Source organism: Danio rerio, chromosome 25 (genome assembly GCF_052040795.2).
Source record: "Danio rerio strain M-AB ecotype USA chromosome 25, GRCz13ab, whole genome shotgun sequence".
Classification (NCBI taxonomy): domain Eukaryota; kingdom Metazoa; phylum Chordata; class Actinopteri; order Cypriniformes; family Danionidae; genus Danio; species Danio rerio.
This window is the reverse complement of record NC_141045.1, coordinates 9,207,558-9,227,315: the sequence shown is the minus strand read 5'-3', so window position 1 is coordinate 9,227,315 and position 19,758 is coordinate 9,207,558. Positions and strand designations below refer to the sequence as shown.

At 38.5% G+C, this 19,758-nt stretch overlaps 1 protein-coding gene across 5 annotated transcripts in view; it reads right to left on the bottom strand.

Annotated features, from left to right (window-relative positions):
- The window catches only part of muc5d (mucin 5d), a 54,751-nt gene that overhangs the window by 15,341 nt on the left and 19,652 nt on the right, over window positions 1-19,758 (bottom strand). For 2 of the 5 annotated variants that reach the window (XM_087311677.1, XM_087311676.1), the window contains exons 20-34: window positions 18,243-18,280; window positions 18,051-18,154; window positions 17,801-17,952; window positions 13,538-13,676; window positions 13,276-13,380; window positions 12,891-13,076; window positions 12,577-12,816; window positions 12,155-12,311; window positions 11,873-12,001; window positions 3,754-11,646; window positions 3,495-3,586; window positions 3,226-3,379; window positions 2,883-3,121; window positions 2,408-2,591; window positions 581-752 (exon numbers count right to left, since the gene is read on the bottom strand). In XM_087311677.1, coding sequence (XP_087167803.1) covers window positions 581-752; window positions 2,408-2,591; window positions 2,883-3,121; window positions 3,226-3,379; window positions 3,495-3,586; window positions 3,754-11,646; window positions 11,873-12,001; window positions 12,155-12,311; window positions 12,577-12,816; window positions 12,891-13,076; window positions 13,276-13,380; window positions 13,538-13,676; window positions 17,801-17,952; window positions 18,051-18,154; window positions 18,243-18,280 — 9,984 coding nt within the window. Of the gene's footprint in view, window positions 1-580; window positions 753-2,407; window positions 2,592-2,882; window positions 3,122-3,225; window positions 3,380-3,494; window positions 3,587-3,753; window positions 11,647-11,872; window positions 12,002-12,154; window positions 12,312-12,576; window positions 12,817-12,890; window positions 13,077-13,275; window positions 13,381-13,537; window positions 13,677-17,800; window positions 17,953-18,050; window positions 18,155-18,242; window positions 18,281-19,758 lie in introns of those variants that run through there. The other 3 variants (XM_087311679.1, XM_087311678.1, XM_088651688.1) reach the window with 2 other exon arrangements.

Here is a 19,758-nt window from a genome sequence, read left to right as displayed (position 1 = left end):
AACATTTTAAAATGAGAAAGGCTGATTTATTTTCATTTTCTTGTTGTTGTTTTACGTAGCTATTAACTACTCATGTAGGTTATAGGTCAAATATGGTCATTCTAATAGTTTAATAAAATGAATTTTGTTTTTGGAAATCACCAAGCGACGCTACTTCTGTTTTTGCATATATGTGTAAACGTACATAGTTTTGACAACACTGAGCCAATCGAACTCAGGTGAAAGACAGGCAATCAGGCCAAAATGTAACAGCAGCAGCTTATCCCTCATATAGCAATCTGAGATATGGCAAAATATGCAAATCGCATATTTAAAATATGTTTTGATTTAGGTTTAGAAGTTTGTTTATATTTTTGTTTATTTTCATCTTCACATATCAAAGCAATAAATGTCACATAAGTACAAATATGCAACCTGTATTTCAAAATATTGGAAAATGGGCATATCTATATGAATATGACTGTTGGCTGTACCAAGCAACATGTCCAGGTATTCCATAAAGAAACGAAACAAAAATAGTTATGTGAACCCCTGTTAATAATGCTTGCATTGGGGTCAAACTCTTTGTTCTTTGCCTTACTCGCTCTTGAGGATTTCGCAGGGAGGTACAACTGTAGGTACAGTTGGAACCGGAGGTGTAGATGGAGGTGTACATTGAGAGACATTCCAAAACGCTGCAACTTTCTCACATGAACTGCTGAATGTTCCATTAGGATATTGGCAGTCATTTGTGACGCTGTTGTCACAATAACCTGTAATTATCAACAGAACAATATATTTACAGTTGAACATGGATACAATTCTAACATTTTTGGCTCAATACATCAACACAATCGATTTGAAATGAAACAAGCAAGATGTGCTTTAACTGCAGACTGTCCGCTTTAATTTGAGGGTATTTACATCCAAATCAGGTAAACGCTGTAGGAATTGCAACAGTTTGTAGTTGTGCTTTCCACTTGTTAAGGATCCAAAAGTAATTAGATTAATAATCAAACTATTTTACTTTTTAATAGTTGGCTGCAAATCCTTTGCAGGCAATTACAGCCTAAAGTCTGGAACTCATAGACATCGCCAGATGCTGGGTTTCATTCCCGGTGGTGCTCTGCCAGGCCTCTACTGCAACTGTCTTCAGTTCCTGCTTGTTCTTGGGCCATTTTTCCTTCAGTTTTGTCTTCAGCAAGTGAAAAGCAATCTCAATCGGATTTAGGTCAGGTGATTGACTTGGCCATTGCATAACATTCCACTTTTTTCCTTTCAAAAACTCTTTGGTTGCTTTTGCAGTATACTTTGGGTGATTGTCAATCTGCACTGTGAAGCACCGCCTAATGAGTTCTGCATTTGGCTTAATACGAGCAGAAAATATTGCCTGAAACACTTCAGAATTCATCCCGCTGCTTTTGTCAGCAATCACATCATCAATAAATACAACAGAACCACTATAAAGGACAGCCACACATGTCCACGCTATGTCACTACTACCACCATGCTTCACTGCTTAGGATCACAAGCAGTTCCTTTCCTTCTCCATACTCTTCTTCTCCCATCACTCTGGTACAAGTTGATCTTGATCTCATCTGTTCATAGGATGTTGTTCCAGCACTTTGAAGGTTTTTTTTTTTTTACTCTAATCTGGCCTTGCTGTTTTTGAGGCTCACCAGTGGTTTACATCTTATGGTGAACCCTCTGTATTCACTCTGGTGTAGTCTTCTCTTGATTGTTGACTTTGACACACATACACCTACCTCCTTGAGAGGGTTATTAATCTAGCAAACTGTTGTAAATGGTTCTTCAACAGTTTTTTTTCTGTGGTCTCCCAGGACTCTTATAGTGTTGCTGAGCTCACTGGTGCATTCATTCTTTTTAAGAATGCTCCAAACCGTTGTTTTTGCTATCGCTCTGATGGGTTTGTTTTGGTTTTTAGCCTAATGATGGCTTGCTTGACTGATAGTGACAGCTGTTTGGATCTCATTTTGAGAGTTAACAGTAACAGATTCCAAATGCAAATAGCACACTTGAAATGAACTTTGGACCTTTTATCTGCTCATTCTAATTGGGATATTGAAGAAACTACACACTTCTGGTCATGGAACAGCTTAGAAGCCAATTGTCCAATTACTTTTGGACCATTAACAAGTGGGAGGCACATATGCAAACTGTTGTAATTCCATCAGAATGGAGAACAAATTTTACCATTCAACTCAAAAGCAACAAGTACATATTCAGACTGAGCCAACAGATAAGAAACTTTGTTACTCTTATAAACAAAACCACTTAATATATCTAGCATTTTAAATACATTTTTTAAGCTTGTTCTGTTAAGCAAGAAAAGTTTTCGACGCTTCACCAGCTTTGATGATAAACATTTGTAATGTAAAACATATTTACTTCACAGATTTATACTCACCACACTGTCCCTTCGTATTTTTACGGAAGTAGGAAGAAGGGAGTTTGACTGAGACGTCTACAGCGCTGACTGTAATCTGAACGTTAATGTCAGTGATGTTCACAGTCGCTGCAATTCCAGTGGTGGTGATTATGAAATCATCAGTTATGTATGTTGGAATCTTCAATTGATCATTAACATAGACCTAAGGGAAAATAAATATGTTAAAACATGTAACGCTTTGTATAACATTAAATGCTATAGCACAGTATTGCAGTGCAAACTCATAACAGCACTGAAAAACATCTCTTAATGACTGTCTTTATGTATAGAAATCATATACAGTAGGACTGGTAGGTAACTGTCATTTGTGGGTAAAAGTGGAGTTTGTGAGTCAGAAAGTAGGCTTGTATTTTAGAAAAATGTGTATTTTTGATAATGTAGTTGTTACTCAAGAGACTCTGGGTGTCTGTAAACAAGGTTATCTGATACTTACGTGGACCACTTTATCATTAGTGCTGTTCAGCAGGATTTTGTAGGAGTTGTAATAAACAATTGCATATTGTGTGCATGCAATACGTTTCACAACATCACAATAATAGTTCTTAAGATGAACACTGATATTGTATGTTGGGATGATTTCTTCCATCAACACGTAAGTGCAGTTTCCTTGAAAAGTATAATATTGTCCATCAAAAGTTCTATAATGAGGGTCGCCATAGGCCTTGCAGAAACCTGTTGGCTCAAGAAACATGAGTTAAATGTAATTCACTTCCAAAAACAGTGTAATTTTATAACTTTTAAGAATTAATTAAACAAAAATTATGATTTAAACTCACATTCACACTCATATCTGAAGCAGCACCCATTGTTATAATACGCCTTCACAGGTTGAAGGCCATTGACACATTTAGGAACTACAACTGGGTCACACTGCACAGGATTTAATGTGAGTTTTCCATTTTTGCATGTTTTGATATTGCATCCATCGATCTGTTATAAGAATTCAATAATATTGATAAACAAACGTTAACAAAAAGGATGATAATTCACTTCATGACTATTTTTTTTTTTGTGTGTGAGGACTGTCTGTAGATTCTTTTATTACCGTGTTGTTGTCAAATTTCATCTTTTGTACAACATTGCAAGTAGAGTTGCAATAAGTAGTATAGCACTCATCAGGTTGGTTAATTGTTGACCCTAGAATTAACATGAACAATTTGCAGATAGAACTATTAAAAGATCAAAATGTATCCAGATTAATACATCAATTAAAAGATAAATTAAAACGTATCAAAATCAAAGTAATTATAAATCAAAAAATTAAGCAACGATGGATGAAGAAATGTCATAAAGGAAGTACTTACCTGCTTGGTATTTTACATTATTGTATATGCAAAAACAAGTGGTAGTTGTTGGCGTTGTTGTTGGTGGTGTTGTTGTTGTTGTTTTTGTTGTTGGTGGTGGTGTTGTTGTTGGTGGTGGTGTTGTTGGTGGTGGTGTTGTTGGTGTTGTTGTTGGTGGTGGTGTTGTTGTTGGTGGTGGTGTTGTTGTTGTTGTTGGTGGTGGTGTTGTTGTTTTAGGTGTTGTTGTTGTTGTTGTTGTTGATGATGTTGTTGATGTTGTTGTTGGTGTTGTTGTTGTTGTTGTGTTTAATATCTGGTGTCCAGGTGTTGTGGTCTTAAGAGGCAGAGTGTGCACAATGAAAGCTGTTGTGTTAGACGGTGTTGTTACAAAAGTAGCGGTAGAAGGTATTGTAGTAGTTGTGGTTTTCACTGTAAGAGTTGTAGAGGTAGCTGTAGATATTTCTGTTGTTGTAGATGGTGGTGTTGTGGTAGTAGGTACTGTAGGAGTTGTGGTTGTCACTGTAAGAGTTGTAGAGGTAGCTGTAGATATTTCTGTTGTTGTAGATAATGGTGTTGTTGTAGTAGGTATTGTAGGAGTTGTGGTTGTCTCTGTAGGAGTTGTAAAAGTAGTGGTAGATATTTCTGTTGTTGTAGATAATGGTGTTGTTGTAGTAGGTATTGTAAGAGTTGTGGTTGTCACTGTTGGGGTTGTAGAGGTAATTGTATATATTTTTGTTGTTGTAGATGGTGGTGTTGTGGTAGTAGGTATTGTAGGAGTTGTGGTTGACACTGTAGGAGTTGTAGAAGTAAGGGTATATATTTCTGTTGTTGTAGATGGTGGTATTGTGGTAGTAGGTATTGTAGGAGTTGTGGTTGTCACTGTAGGAGTTGTAGAGGTAGTGGTAGATATTTCTGTTGTTGTAGATGGTGGTGTTGTGGTAGTAGGTATTGTAGAAGTTGTGGTTGTCACGGTTGGGGTTGTAGAGGTAATCGTATATATTTCTGTTGTTGTAGAGGGTGGTATTGTGGTAGTAGGTATTGTGGGAGTTGTGGTTGACACTGTAGGAGTTGTAGAGGTAGCTGTAGATATTTCTGTTGTTGTAGATGGTGGTGTTGTGGTAGTAGGTATTGTGGGAGTTGTGGTTGACACTGTTGGAGTTGTAGAGGAAGTGGTAGATATTTCTGTTGTTGGAGATTGTGGTGTTGTGGTAGTAGGTATTGTAGAAGTTGTGGTTGTCATTGTTGGGGTTGTAGAGGTAATCGTATATATTTCTGTTGTTGTAAATGGTGGTGTTGTGGAAGTAGGCATTGTAGGAGTTGTGGTTGACACTGTTGGAGTTGTAGAGGAAGTGGTAGATATTTCTGTTGTTGGAGATTGTGGTGTTGTGGTAGTAGGTATTGTAGAAGTTGTGGTTGTCATTGTTGGGGTTGTAGAGGTAATCGTATATATTTCTGTTGTTGTAAATGGTGGTGTTGTGGAAGTAGGCATTGTAGGAGTTGTGGTTGACACTGTTGGAGTTGTAGAGGAAGTGGTAGATATTTCTGTTGTTGGAGATTGTGGTGTTGTGGTAGTAGGTATTGTAGAAGTTGTGGTTGTCATTGTTGGGGTTGTAGAGGTAATCGTATATATTTCTGTTGTTGTAAATGGTGGTGTTGTGGAAGTAGGCATTGTAGGAGTTGTGGTTGACACTGTTGGAGTTGTAGAGGAAGTGGTAGATATTTCTGTTGTTGGAGATTGTGGTGTTGTGGTAGTAGGTATTGTAGAAGTTGTGGTTGTCATTGTTGGGGTTGTAGAGGTAATCGTATATATTTCTGTTGTTGTAAATGGTGGTGTTGTGGAAGTAGGCATTGTAGGAGTTGTGGTTGACACTGTTGGAGTTGTAGAGGAAGTGGTAGATATTTCTGTTGTTGGAGATTGTGGTGTTGTGGTAGTAGGTATTGTAGAAGTTGTGGTTGTCATTGTTGGGGTTGTAGAGGTAATCGTATATATTTCTGTTGTTGTAAATGGTGGTGTTGTGGAAGTAGGCATTGTAGGAGTTGTGGTTGACACTGTTGGAGTTGTAGAGGAAGTGGTAGATATTTCTGTTGTTGGAGATTGTGGTGTTGTGGTAGTAGGTATTGTAGAAGTTGTGGTTGTCATTGTTGGGGTTGTAGAGGTAATCGTATATATTTCTGTTGTTGTAAATGGTGGTGTTGTGGAAGTAGGCATTGTAGGAGTTGTGGTTGACACTGTTGGAGTTGTAGAGGAAGTGGTAGATATTTCTGTTGTTGGAGATTGTGGTATTGTGGTAGTAGGTATTGTAGAAGTTGTGGTTGTCATTGTTGGGGTTGTAGAGGTAGCTGTAGATATTTCTGTTGTTGTAGATGGTGGTGCTGTAATAGTACGTATTGTAGGAGTTGTGGTTGTCACTGTTGGGGTTGAAGAGGTAATGGTATATATTTCTGTTGTTGTAAATGGTGGTGTTGTGGTACTAGGTATTGAAGGCGTTGTGGTTGTCACTGTAGGAGTTGTAGAGGTAGCTGTAGATATTTCTGTTGTTGTAGATTGTGGTGTTGTGGTAGTAGGTATTGTAGGAGTTGTGGTTGTCACTGTTGGGGTTGTAGAGGTAGTGGTAGATATTTCTGTTGTTGTAGATGGTGGTATTGTGGTAGTAGGTATTGTAGAAGTTGTGGTTGTCACTGTTGGGGTTGAAGAGGTAATGGTAGATATTTCTGTTGTTGTAGATTGTGGTGTTGTGGTAGTAGGTATTGTAGGAGTTGTGGTTGTCACTGTTTTAGTTGTCAAAGTAGTAGTAGATATTTCTGTTGATGTAGATGGTGGTGTTACCTCAGTTGTAGTAGTAGAAGGAATGACAACTGTAGAAGTTGATGTTGGACAGCAAAATACACGTATTAGATGGTTATAGCAAACTTCATATGAATTATCTTGGTTTGAGCATAATAATCCAAAAGATGTATTGCACGACACTACTTGATTAAACTTCCAATTCTCATCTGTGTAGTTTTGATCATCATAATTGGTCATGCATTCAATTTGGCTTGGCTTCTCACAGGTAATTTTTCTCATTTCCCATAATTCTACGATGGATTCAATTTCCTGTCCATCAACATCTGTACTGGGCTGGTTGCTGTCAAACCACTCTGACCAATCACAAATAGGTATTGTAATTGTTGTTGTTGTGAAAGAAGTTCCGGTTGCTGTAGATGGTGTAGTAGGTATTGTAAGAGTTGTGGTTGACACTGTAGGAGTTGTAGAGGTAGCTGTAGATATTTCTGTTGTTGTAGATGGGGGTGTTGTATTAGTAGGTATTGTAGGAGTTGTGGTTGACACTGTTGGGGTTGTAGAGGTAGTGGTTGATGTTTCTGTTGTTGTAGATTGTGGTGTTGTGGTAGTTGGTATTGTAGGAGTTGTGGTTGACACTGTTGGGGTTGTAGAGGTAATGGTTGATGTTTCTGTTGTTGTAGATTGTGGTGTTGTGGTAGTTGGTATTGTAGGAGTTGTGGTTGTCACTGTAGGAGTTGTCAAAGTAGTAGTAGATATTTCTGTTGATGTAGATGGTGGTGTTACCTCAGTTGTAGTAGTAGAAGGAATGACAACTGTAGAAGTTGATGTTGGACAGCAAAATACGCGTATTAGATGGTTATAGCAAACTTCATATGAATTATCTTGGTTTGAGCATATTAATCCAAAAGACGTATTGCACGACACTACTTGATTAAACTTCCAATTCTCATCTGTGTAGTTTTGATCATCATAATTGGTCATGCATTCAATTTGGCTTGGCTTCTCACAGGTAATTTTCCTCATTTCCCATAATTCTACGATGGATTCAATTTCCTGTCCATCAACATCTGTACTGGGCTGGTTGCTGTCAAACCACTCTGACCAATCACAAATAGGTATTGTAATTGTTGTTGTTGTGAAAGAAGTTCCGGTTGCTGTAGATGGTGTAGTAGGTATTGTAAGAGTTGTGGTTGACACTGTAGGAGTTGTAGAGGTAGCTGTAGATATTTCTGTTGTTGTAGATGGGGGTGTTGTAGTAGTAGGTATTGTAGGAGTTGTGGTTGACACTGTTGGGGTTGTAGAGGTAGTGGTTGATGTTTCTGTTGTTGTAGATTGTGGTGTTGTGGTAGTTGGTATTGTAGGAGTTGTGGTTGACACTGTTGGGGTTGTAGAGGTAATGGTTGATGTTTCTGTTGTTGTAGATTGTGGTGTTGTGGTAGTTGGTATTGTAGGAGTTGTGGTTGTCACTGTAGGAGTTGTCAAAGTAGTAGTAGATATTTCTGTTGTTGTAGATGGTGGTGTTACCTCAGTTGTAGTAGTAGAAGGAATGACAACTGTAGTAGTTGATGTTGGACAGCAAAATACACGTATTAGATGGTTATAGCAAACTTCATATGAATTATCTTGGTTTGAGCATAATAATCCAAAAGATGTATTGCACGACACTACTTGATTAAACTTCCAATTCTCATCTGTGTAGTTTTGATCATCATAATTGGTCATGCATTCAATTTGGCTTGGCTTCTCACAGGTAATTTTTCTCATTTCCCATAATTCTACGATGGATTCAATTTCCTGTCCATCAACATCTGTACTAGGCTGGTTGCTGTCAAACCACTCTGACCAATCACAAATAGGTATTGTAATTGTTGTTGTTGTGAAAGAAGTTCCGGTTGCTGTAGATGGTGTAGTAGGTATTGTAAGAGTTGTGGTTGACACTGTAGGAGTTGTAGAGGTAGTGGTAAATATTTCTGTTGTTGTAGATGGTGGTGTTGTAGTAGTAGGTATTGTAGGAGTTGTAGTTGACACTGTTGGGGTTGTAGAGGTAATGGTAGATATTTCTGTTGTTGTAGATGGTGGTGTTGTGGAAGTAGGTATTGTAGGAGTTGTGGTTGACACTGTTGGGGTTGTAGAGGTAGTGGTTGATGTTTCTGTTGTTGTAGATGGTGGTGTTGTGGTAGTTGGTATTGTAGGAGTTGTGGTTGTCACTGTAGGAGTTGTCAAAGTAGTAGTAGATATTTCTGTTGTTGTAGATGGTGGTGTTACCTCAGTTGTAGTAGTAGAAGGAATGACAACTGTAGTAGTTGATGTTGGACAGCAAAATACGCGTATTAGATGGTTATAGCAAACTTCATATGAATTATCTTGGTTTGAGCATAATAATCCAAAAGATGTATTGCACGACACTACTTGATTAAACTTCCAATTCTCATCTGTGTAGTTTTGATCATCATAATTGGTCATGCATTCAATTTGGTTTGGCTTCTCACAGGTAATTTTCCTCATTTCCCATAATTCTTCGATGGATTCAATTTCCTGTCCATCAACATCTGTACTAGGCTGGTTGCTGTCAAACCACTCTGACCAATCACAAATAGGTATTGTAATTGTTGTTGTTGTGAAAGAAGTTCCGGTTGCTGTAGATGGTGTAGTAGGTATTGTAAGAGTTGTGGTTGACACTGTAGGAGTTGTAGAGGTAGTGGTAGATATTTCTGTTGTTGTAGATGGGGGTGTTGTAGTAGTAGGTATTGTAGGAGTTGTGGTTGACACTGTTGGGGTTGTAGAGGTAGTGGTTGATGTTTCTGTTGTTGTAGATGGTGGTGTTGTGGTAGTAGGTATTGTAGGAGTTGTGGTTGTCAAAGTAGTAGTAGATATTTCTGTTGATGTAGATGGTGGTGTTACCTCAGTTGTAGTAGTAGAAGGAATGACAACTGTAGAAGTTGATGTTGGACAGCAAAATACACGTATTAGATGGTTATAGCAAACTTCATATGAATTATCTTGGTTTGAGCATAATAATCCAAAAGATGCATTGCACGATACTACTTGATTAAACTTCCAATTCTCATCTGTGTAGTTTTGATCATCATAATTGGTCATGCATTCAATTTGACTTGGCTTCTCACAGGTAATTTTTCTCATTTCCCATAATTCTACGATGGATTCAATTTCCTGTCCATCAACATCTGTACTAGGCTGGTTGCTGTCAAACCACTCTGACCAATCACAAATAGGTATTGTAATTGTTGTTGTTGTGAAAGAAGTTCCGGTTGCTGTAGATGGTGTAGTAGGTATTGTAAGAGTTGTGGTTGACACTGTAGGAGTTGTAGAGGTAGTGGTAAATATTTCTGTTGTTGTAGATGGTGGTGTTGTAGTAGTAGGTATTGTAGGAGTTGTAGTTGACACTGTTGGGGTTGTAGAGGTAATGGTAGATATTTCTGTTGTTGTAGATGGTGGTGTTGTGGAAGTAGGTATTGTAGGAGTTGTGGTTGACACTGTTGGGGTTGTAGAGGTAGTGGTTGATGTTTCTGTTGTTGTAGATGGTGGTGTTGTGGTAGTTGGTATTGTAGGAGTTGTGGTTGTCACTGTAGGAGTTGTCAAAGTAGTAGTAGATATTTCTGTTGTTGTAGATGGTGGTGTTACCTCAGTTGTAGTAGTAGAAGGAATGACAACTGTAGTAGTTGATGTTGGACAGCAAAATACGCGTATTAGATGGTTATAGCAAACTTCATATGAATTATCTTGGTTTGAGCATAATAATCCAAAAGATGTATTGCACGACACTACTTGATTAAACTTCCAATTCTCATCTGTGTAGTTTTGATCATCATAATTGGTCATGCATTCAATTTGGTTTGGCTTCTCACAGGTAATTTTCCTCATTTCCCATAATTCTTCGATGGATTCAATTTCCTGTCCATCAACATCTGTACTAGGCTGGTTGCTGTCAAACCACTCTGACCAATCACAAATAGGTATTGTAATTGTTGTTGTTGTGAAAGAAGTTCCGGTTGCTGTAGATGGTGTAGTAGGTATTGTAAGAGTTGTGGTTGACACTGTAGGAGTTGTAGAGGTAGTGGTAGATATTTCTGTTGTTGTAGATGGGGGTGTTGTAGTAGTAGGTATTGTAGGAGTTGTGGTTGACACTGTTGGGGTTGTAGAGGTAGTGGTTGATGTTTCTGTTGTTGTAGATGGTGGTGTTGTGGTAGTAGGTATTGTAGGAGTTGTGGTTGTCAAAGTAGTAGTAGATATTTCTGTTGATGTAGATGGTGGTGTTACCTCAGTTGTAGTAGTAGAAGGAATGACAACTGTAGAAGTTGATGTTGGACAGCAAAATACACGTATTAGATGGTTATAGCAAACTTCATATGAATTATCTTGGTTTGAGCATAATAATCCAAAAGATGCATTGCACGATACTACTTGATTAAACTTCCAATTCTCATCTGTGTAGTTTTGATCATCATAATTGGTCATGCATTCAATTTGACTTGGCTTCTCACAGGTAATTTTTCTCATTTCCCATAATTCTACGATGGATTCAATTTCCTGTCCATCAACATCTGTACTAGGCTGGTTGCTGTCAAACCACTCTGACCAATCACAAATAGGTATTGTAATTGTTGTTGTTGTGAAAGAAGTTCCGGTTGCTGTAGATGGTGTAGTAGGTATTGTAAGAGTTGTGGTTGAAACTGTAGGAGTTGTAGAGGTAGTGGTAAATATTTCTGTTGTTGTAGATGGTGTTGTTGTTGGTGTTGTTGTGTTTAATATCTGGTGTCCAGGTGTTGTGGTCTTAGGAGGCACAGTGTGCACAATGAAAGCTGTTGTGTTAGACGGTGTTGTTACAAAAGTAGTGGTAGTAGGTATTGTAGTAGTTGTGGTTTTCACTGTAACAGTTGTGGAGGTAACGGTTGATAGTTCTGGTGTTGTAGATGATGGTATTGTGGTTGTAGGTGTTGTAGGAGTTGTGGTTGTCACTGTAGTAGTTGTCAAAGTAGTAGAAGATATTTCTGTTGTTGTTGTAGATGGTGTTACAGTTGTAGTGGAAGTTGGCATTGTACAGTCTTTCACACAAGTCATGGTTTCATCCAAAAGATATGGAGTATCTGAAGGGCACTGAGGAAAGCATCCTGGGAAATATTTGGTTCATAGAAGAATAAAAAAGCAAATTGTTATTGTCAACCTTTTCTATTCATTGCCAGTGGTAAATACAAAGAATAAACAAGAAAAATAAATGTTGGTTTGTATTGAAATTATGAAAAAATTCAATTGTTCTTAAATCAAATGTGAGCAAATGCATTTTTAAACAATTCAAATGCTTTGGAATTGTCTAGATTATAAAACATTACTCCTGACCTTCAAGGAGAGGAATCTGATCAGAGCAGGTTCCAGTTGGGTTTTTGCAGGTTTTTGGGCAGGGTGGTCCACAGGAATCATAGTGCCACTCACATTTTCCTGGAGGGTTGTAGTAGTCACAAAATAAAGCTGCACGAAGAAACACTTTGGTCAGTACAATGAAAACATTTACAGTAGACAAAAAAGTAAACAAGTACAATAAAAATAAAAAACATTGACAAATAGTGTTGCGTATGTTTCAAGGCAAAAGCAAAATATTCTTTCAGAAATATTAGGACTTACGACATGTATTTGGGCTCCGCCATTTCACACAAGCTCCTTTTTTACGGCATTCAGCAGCATAAGCTGCTACTGCAGTGCAGAAACAGTCACAGTCACCCCCAGTTTCACATCCACATGTGTCCCTTTTACAATTGTCATAATATTGGTTAGGGTCCACCTAGTAGAAAAAGAAACGGAACACCTTACAACTACAATGCATATATTATATTATACTCTGTATAATCTTATATGTAATTGGCAGTTCATTCTGCTGAGGAAACACTTAAGCGGGGAAAAATTGAGCAAGTTAATATGTATATATTAAAATGTTTGCATGAGGTGCAATTTTACCAATCTCATTCTAAAGCAAAGCCATTCTTCTCATGCCACATCTGCACATAAAATCTTATATTTAATTCAACTTTGCATTTACTGTTACTTACAAGTGTGTGGCAATCCTTAAAGACATCACTTATTATGATGCTACATCGTTTTTCAGACCAGACACTGCGATGTGGATTTTCTGTACACAAGTCTTTTATGTTTGTCACATCCGGGCAGTCGGGTTTCACCTTCCAGCTGATCCCAAATTCCTCTGGATCGGTCACCACTTCTCCATTGTGTTTCATAAAGTCATTATTTGCATTACCATCAAAGTTTCCACACAGTCCACACACATTGCCCTGCAATAGAGATCATGAGAATGTTGAGAGATGAATATTATTGTGTACTGGTTGTTGTTGTGAAGAATGCATACCTTTAAGTTGGGATGGAGTTGAAGAATCACACTTGTTTTTTTGTCCCAGATTAAGTTCAAAAGACCTTGGACCTCTACCACAATATATATCCCAGCAGAATGGATTTGATATTTGTATTCAGTGTTGCTGCTTTCCAAAACCTTGACTCCATCCTCAGATAAATGTATCTCAGATGGCTGCTGGATCTAAAATGATATTTTTAAGATATTTTCCTCATATGGCATTAATGCAAATTCACACATTATTACCGATTTTTCATCTAAATTTTAAAAAACGTGTTTGTCTTAATTACATAAAAAAAGGGATGTTATTGTTGCAAATGATGCAATTGTAAAATGTGTAATACTACATGAATGCTTAGTTTGAGCTATAAAATGAGCTCACCCCAAAGAACAGACTGATGGACTTGCAGATGGTGCTGGTGGATTCACAGAGTTTGTTCTCTGAGACAAGTCTGAATGAGGGAGACTGGTCCATACTGCAAGAATCCTACAAATAATGACGCCAGACAGTGAAGAAGTTGTCACAAACAAGACAATTAGGTACTTTTGTAAAGTGAAATACATGTGAACAGGCTCATGTACTTAAGTATAATAACAAAAACATTTATTGCCAGAAAAAGTTACATAGAATAGGAAAAACATACGTGAGCCAAAGTGTGTGCACAGTCTCCATGGTAGGAATATCTGTTGCCATCAAAAGTCTTGAAATGACCTTCACCGTAGACAGTACAGGTTCCGTAACATGCCTTATGTGTACAAATCCACATACCGTTGGTGCATGTGCTAAATTAAAAATAAAAAGTGCACATTTTATCCAATTTTATCCAATTTTTACAATACCGCTATTGTGGTACATCTAGTTCTAATTTCTGTAAGTTTCACAGTGGTGGTCTCCTGCCTGTTCAGCTCTAATTTTCAGCCTGTACTCTGGCTACATTTCTCTGTACAGATTTGTTTCCTGTTACATACAATATACAAGATATCAGGTTTCAAGATATGTGATTTAAATCTTGTGAGACTATCAGTAAGTTGTAGGCACAAGTTAGTATGGGCTCAATGTTTTGATTATGCAAAAAAAATTAACTAAATTCATCATCTTGTACTAAGTCTTCATACCTCTAGAGGTCCTAGTATTCCCCTTCTGCCTTAGTTCTTCCTCATATGTTCTTGTTTACCTAAATTCGATCACCTGTGACTTGTTTTAGCCAGATTATTTAGGTTGGCATTTTTTCCCAGTATCTTACTTGGTTTCTCAGTCTGTGAGCTTGGCTGCGTCCGAAACCTCATACTTCTATACTATATAGTACGCTAAAATCAGTATGCGAGCAGAGTGGTATGTCCGAATTCATAGAATTGGAAAATCAGTACGCGAGAAGTACCCGGATGACTTCCTACTTCCGGCAAGATTCTGAAGTGCGCATCCCATGCACGCTGCGCTATCCCATAATGCCCCGTGAGAGAATTCATGAATGGAAGTGAGGCGACGCAACTGACGCAGGTAGGTCACGTGACCATGACAAAATGGCGGATGTAGTAAGTCCGAATTCCATTCATACTTTTCACATTCATACTGTATAGAACGTACTTTTCTAACGGCCGAGTAGTACGGTTAAATTCAAATGCAGTACCTACTGAGTAGTAGGCGGTTTCGGACGCAGCCCTTGTCTTGCATTTCCTAGATCACCTGATCTGTGCCTAGTAAGACTTTTGTTTTCCTTTGTTTCCATAAACCCTTGTTTTTTGGATTCCCACTTTAAGTATTTCATTTGGGTCCAACACTACTGCCCCTGTAGCTCAGTGGTACATCTCTCTAGTCACTATCCCAGAGATCTCGGTACTGACAGAAACACCAGTCAGACATGGACACAGAGAGACTCAGCGCCAAAAATCTGTTGGCAGGGATTACCCAACATAAAGCCTCATTCCAGCACCATGAAGCATTGCTCGGTCATCAAGAGGAGTTAATGACAACACATCAGCAAGGTGTTCTGAAAGTTATGTCCTCCACTTAGCAGCTCTTTGAAATGCTACATGGTGCTTCTTCTGCTGCTGCACAATCTTCAAGTAGCAACAGGCCTCTCCTAGTCTCAGCTGTTGATGCAGATCCCAACTTTCACCTCCCAAGCCATTCCCTGGAGATACTAGTTTATGCCATGCATTTCTCACTCAGTGCTTTCTTACTTTTAAGCTTCAGCCCTACAGATTTCCCACTGATCAAAATGTGATCCCACTCCAAGAGGGCTTATATTACAGTCCTTCTGTCTGACAAGTGGGGTCTCTTCTGTGTGACAGTCTCAGACTAGTTGTTGCGAGTCCTACACAGCCTTTGAGGAGGAATTCAAGCGGGTATTCAACCATCGAGTCAGTATTCAGAAGGCTTCCAAGTGTCTGCTTACTCTGTCAAGGCCCCTGCAGCATAGCAGACCTTTCCATTGAGTTTTGGACCATTGCAGCAGGCAGCAAATGGTATGATAACGCCTTGAGGGTCTGCTTTCAGGGAAGATCATTAGAACCTCTTTAAGATTAGTTGGCCACCTAAGTAGCCAAGAACCTCGAATCCCTCATTGAGATGGCCATTTGCCCGGACAATATTCTGAGAGGACAGAGTTGCTCGAGAAAGGGCATCTCAGTCTCAAATCCCTTATCACAACTCCATATACCCAGTTCCTGCTCCACCATCCAGAGCCTCCCTTGTTTCTGAACAGTCCTATGATCTTTAACATATGCAGTTGGGTCATTCCAGGCTGTCCCCCAGTAAAAGAGAATTATGAATGAGAGTGTGACAATGCCTCTACTGTGGTACTTCTGGTCACTGGTCCACTTGTCCTGAACTCTTGAGAAACAATGGCCCCCACCCAGTTACAGGAGAGCTGTGATGGAGAAGATTTGGGCTCTTTCTGCCAACACCTTCCGAACTGTTCAAGCCACTCTGTTATGAAAGGGCCATCAGTTTCCAGGCCATGATTGATTCTGGTGTTGCAGGTAACTTCATGGATCTGTCCTTAACCAAGACTTAAAAACCTTACCCATCTTCTCCCTTTTCCCCAGGCAGTAACTACATTAAACAGTTGACACCTAAAACCTGGAAAAGTAACAGATGCCACTAAATCCCTGCAACTTTCCATCTCCCAACATCAGCAGGAGGAGACTTAGCTCATTAGCTCTCCTAAGTGTCCTGTCATTCTGTGTCACCCCTAGCTGCACAGACATAATTCCCAGATTGACTGGTCCTCAGGTTCCATTCTTGGTTGGAGTCCCTCTCGTCACCTCACCTGCTTAACCCAGAGCCCATTCAGACCTTCTTGACCTTCTCCCTGGTTTCTATTCTCCTAAGCCTCCGCTTCCTTAGCTGGTGCTGGCTTCTTTTTGGTGAGGAAGAAACGTAAGAACTTTAGGCTATGTATTGATTACTGGGACCTCAAGAAGATAACAGTTTGGAACTAACATCCCCTCCCTCTTATGGCCACTGCCTTTGAACTGCTGCAAAGGGCTTCCATTTTTACTAAACTGGATCTTCACATTGTCTACTGTCTGGTGCGATCTGGCAAGGAGACAAATGTAAGTGCCCCCACGGGCCACTATTAGTATCTGGGAACGCCATTCAGGCTCACCAATGCCCATGCCATGTTCCAGGCACTTCAAGAACATGTTAAATATGTTTGTCTACATATATCTGAATGCTATACTAAAATTTTTATTATACTAATATAAGTCAGTGGAGGAGCACGAGAGGCATGTCAGCAGGGCTCTCTAAAGACTGCCTGACAACCATCTCTATGTCAATCCTGAGAAATGTGATTTCCATGTAGCCCAGACTAAGTTTCTTGGATTCACCTCTTACCTCTTGTTACATGGAGATGGTCCCTAGAAAGATTAAGGCTGTTCTTAACTTGCCCATTCCACCATCCTCGATATCAAGTGTTGTTTTACTTCTGCTCTCATTCTCTCTATCCCAAACCTAGATAGACCCTTTGTGATAGAGGTGGATAACTCAGAGAGGGCCATAGGAACCATCCTGACACAGAGGGGTGAGTATAGAAAGTTACACCCTTGTGCAATCATGTTTGATGTTGAGCGCAACTGTCATGTGGGGCATCGAGAGCTGCTCGCCGTGAAACTTGCCATGGAAGTGGCGCAATTGGCTCAAGGGGGCTCAACATCCTTTCCAGGTTTTTAAAGACCATAAAACCCCTAAAAATTTCCTGCAGGCAAAGTAGTTGATTCTTCGACAGGCTCTGTGGTTCCTGTTTTTTAATGGATTTCAGTTCATTCTTACTTATGGACCTTGTAAGACTTTCTTTCCCTGTTGTTTAATGCCTTATATTTTGTTTTCTTCCACCCTGGAATTTTCCTTTCATGTTTATTTATCTGTTTAAACATTCTGCATACCTCAGTCTGAGAAGTTTTTAAGTCAAGTCAGAATTATTTTATCATTAAATCCTTGTTTTCTGGATTACTACTTTGAGTGTTTCAGTGGTACATCTTTCCAGTCACTACTCCAGAGATCTGAGTTCAAGGCCCAGTTGTGACAAGATACTCAAGAATATCGAATAATCACTCAAACAGTTTTCTAACAGTTTTTTGCTTACTTATGCACTTACATTATTCCATTTGCGTTAAAGAAAGTTAAAATTCATAGAAATAAGCAATTTTAACTCGTGAGATTAAGCGTAATCTGTGTGTGTTCTTACTAATTACATCACACAACCTTTATTGGCTTATTTTTACGCTATCGCCTGTTTTAATTTTATTATATTTTTAAAGATGTCTACAGCATTTGTCAACGTCGCACCTTGTCATGTTGATACAATGTTGATTCAAAGAAAAACTCATTTTTAACTAATCCTCAAATTAACCACCATCTTTAAATTTAAATTAAGAGCTACTATCATTGATGATTGGCTCACCAGGTGTTACAGTCCTGTTGAACTTGCTCCATAGGTTTATAGGTGACTCCATTGTGGGTACATGAACATTCGTAACTTGCCACACATCCACCTTCTCCATCAGCCAGAAGACCCTCAGGACATATACACCCTGATACACACCCTGTGCTGACCTATTGCCAACACAAAAGCCCAAAAACAATCAGTGTCATTACAGAATCAATCCTATTATCACATATTCTCATCCATCCATCCATCCATCAGAACTTACACAATTGTTGGAGTCTTGTTTCTCACATGTACTCTGACACTCCATCCCTTTCTGATCTTGTTCATAATTAGAGCAGTTGAAGAAGATCATTGGAGACTTGCAGTCTAATATAGAATAAGTAGGAAAATAAATGCACACTTCAGTCTTAAATGTTAATCAGATTAGAAATTTTAACAGGTATTTACTGCTCACCTTGGCTGAAACACTGCAATTGTCCAAGGTTACAGGTGCTGTAAAATAAGCAAACCAGTTATTAGAAGTTACTGTATTTTTTTTTTTAAATCAATGGCGTAATGCACATCTAGCCTAAATTAAATATGTGGGACACACCACGCTAAAGACTAATGTATTTTTTAAATAATTTGAGCTCAAAACTAGCGCAAATATTAGGCTTCCTTTAAATGTAGTTTTACATACATAAAGCCTGACGCACACTGGACAAAATGCAGCACTTCGCCTCATATCTGTAAAACGATTTCTATTCATTGCTTGATACACTGTAAAAAATGCAGGGTTCCAAACAATTGCTTCATGTTGTCCCAACACAAATAGATGAAGCTAATTTAAGTAGCTTGAACATAGAAAAGTTGTCCCAATGTGTTTCAACTCATTTTAAATAAGACATTTTAGGTTAACATTTTAAAGAGACAACATCTCATTTTCCTCAAATTGTAAATTGTCAGATTAAGAAAAAAATTGGCACATAAAAAACAACAGATGGTTCCTTTAGCAGCATGAAAAACAAATGAGTAAAATATAGCTTCAGTAACATTAAATGAAGCTGTTATCACATCAGAATTTTTATGATGAGAGCATTTGTCTGTGAAAAGTTCAGCTGCTAGGCCATTTTGCTTAAATCTGTTAGTCAACCTTAGTCCTGATCAAAACTACTAAATGTAAACTCTTTAATTGCCAAATTTGTTGATGATGTCACTGATTTGGTGAGGAGAAAAAAACACACACAACATTACTTATTTTCAGTATAAAAAGTAATCGTTGACTGGATTTTTTTATTTGCTTCTATCACAGTCTTAGACATGTAAAAGATAGTAACAACCGTGTCTGTGATGCATTGTTAGCTTTAGCGCAGCATAAAATTTTTACATTTTTTCTGTAATTTACTGTTTGTGGCTGTTTTTGCCCCATTGACTTCCATTATAACCACATTGAAAAAGTGCATCACTGAAAGATTTTCAAACTGAATTTAGCATCAATAAAACAAGCATTTCACACAGAGGCCACCCATAGCTCTCAACATCAAAAGGCAGGCGGTGCATAAATACAGTCTTTGTTTTTGTTTACTCCATGTAGTTCTGAGAGCTGAGATGCATATTTTGATTTTCTCAGACGCATCAAGGTAAGTGCGCAAAAGGTCACTCTCACACACTCATAAACACACATGCACACATTTTTATTTGCTGTATTAGTCCATATAACTTCAAATAAAATCCAAAAGCTTTTTTTGCACAGGCCTAATCTAAAAAGTTAATAGTGCCAACTGATGATCAACTATAAAATTACAAACTTGACCTCTTCCCAACAAGAAAAACCAAAAAAAATTTAAAATACATGATTATATGGTGTCCTGGCTTTGGAATCAAAAAATGTGGTTATAATTGAAGCCAATGGAGCAAAATGGGGTAAAACATTCCTAACAGCACATAAGAGTTAATCCACTTCTGAGTTCCCCATCATGATTATGTTCAGG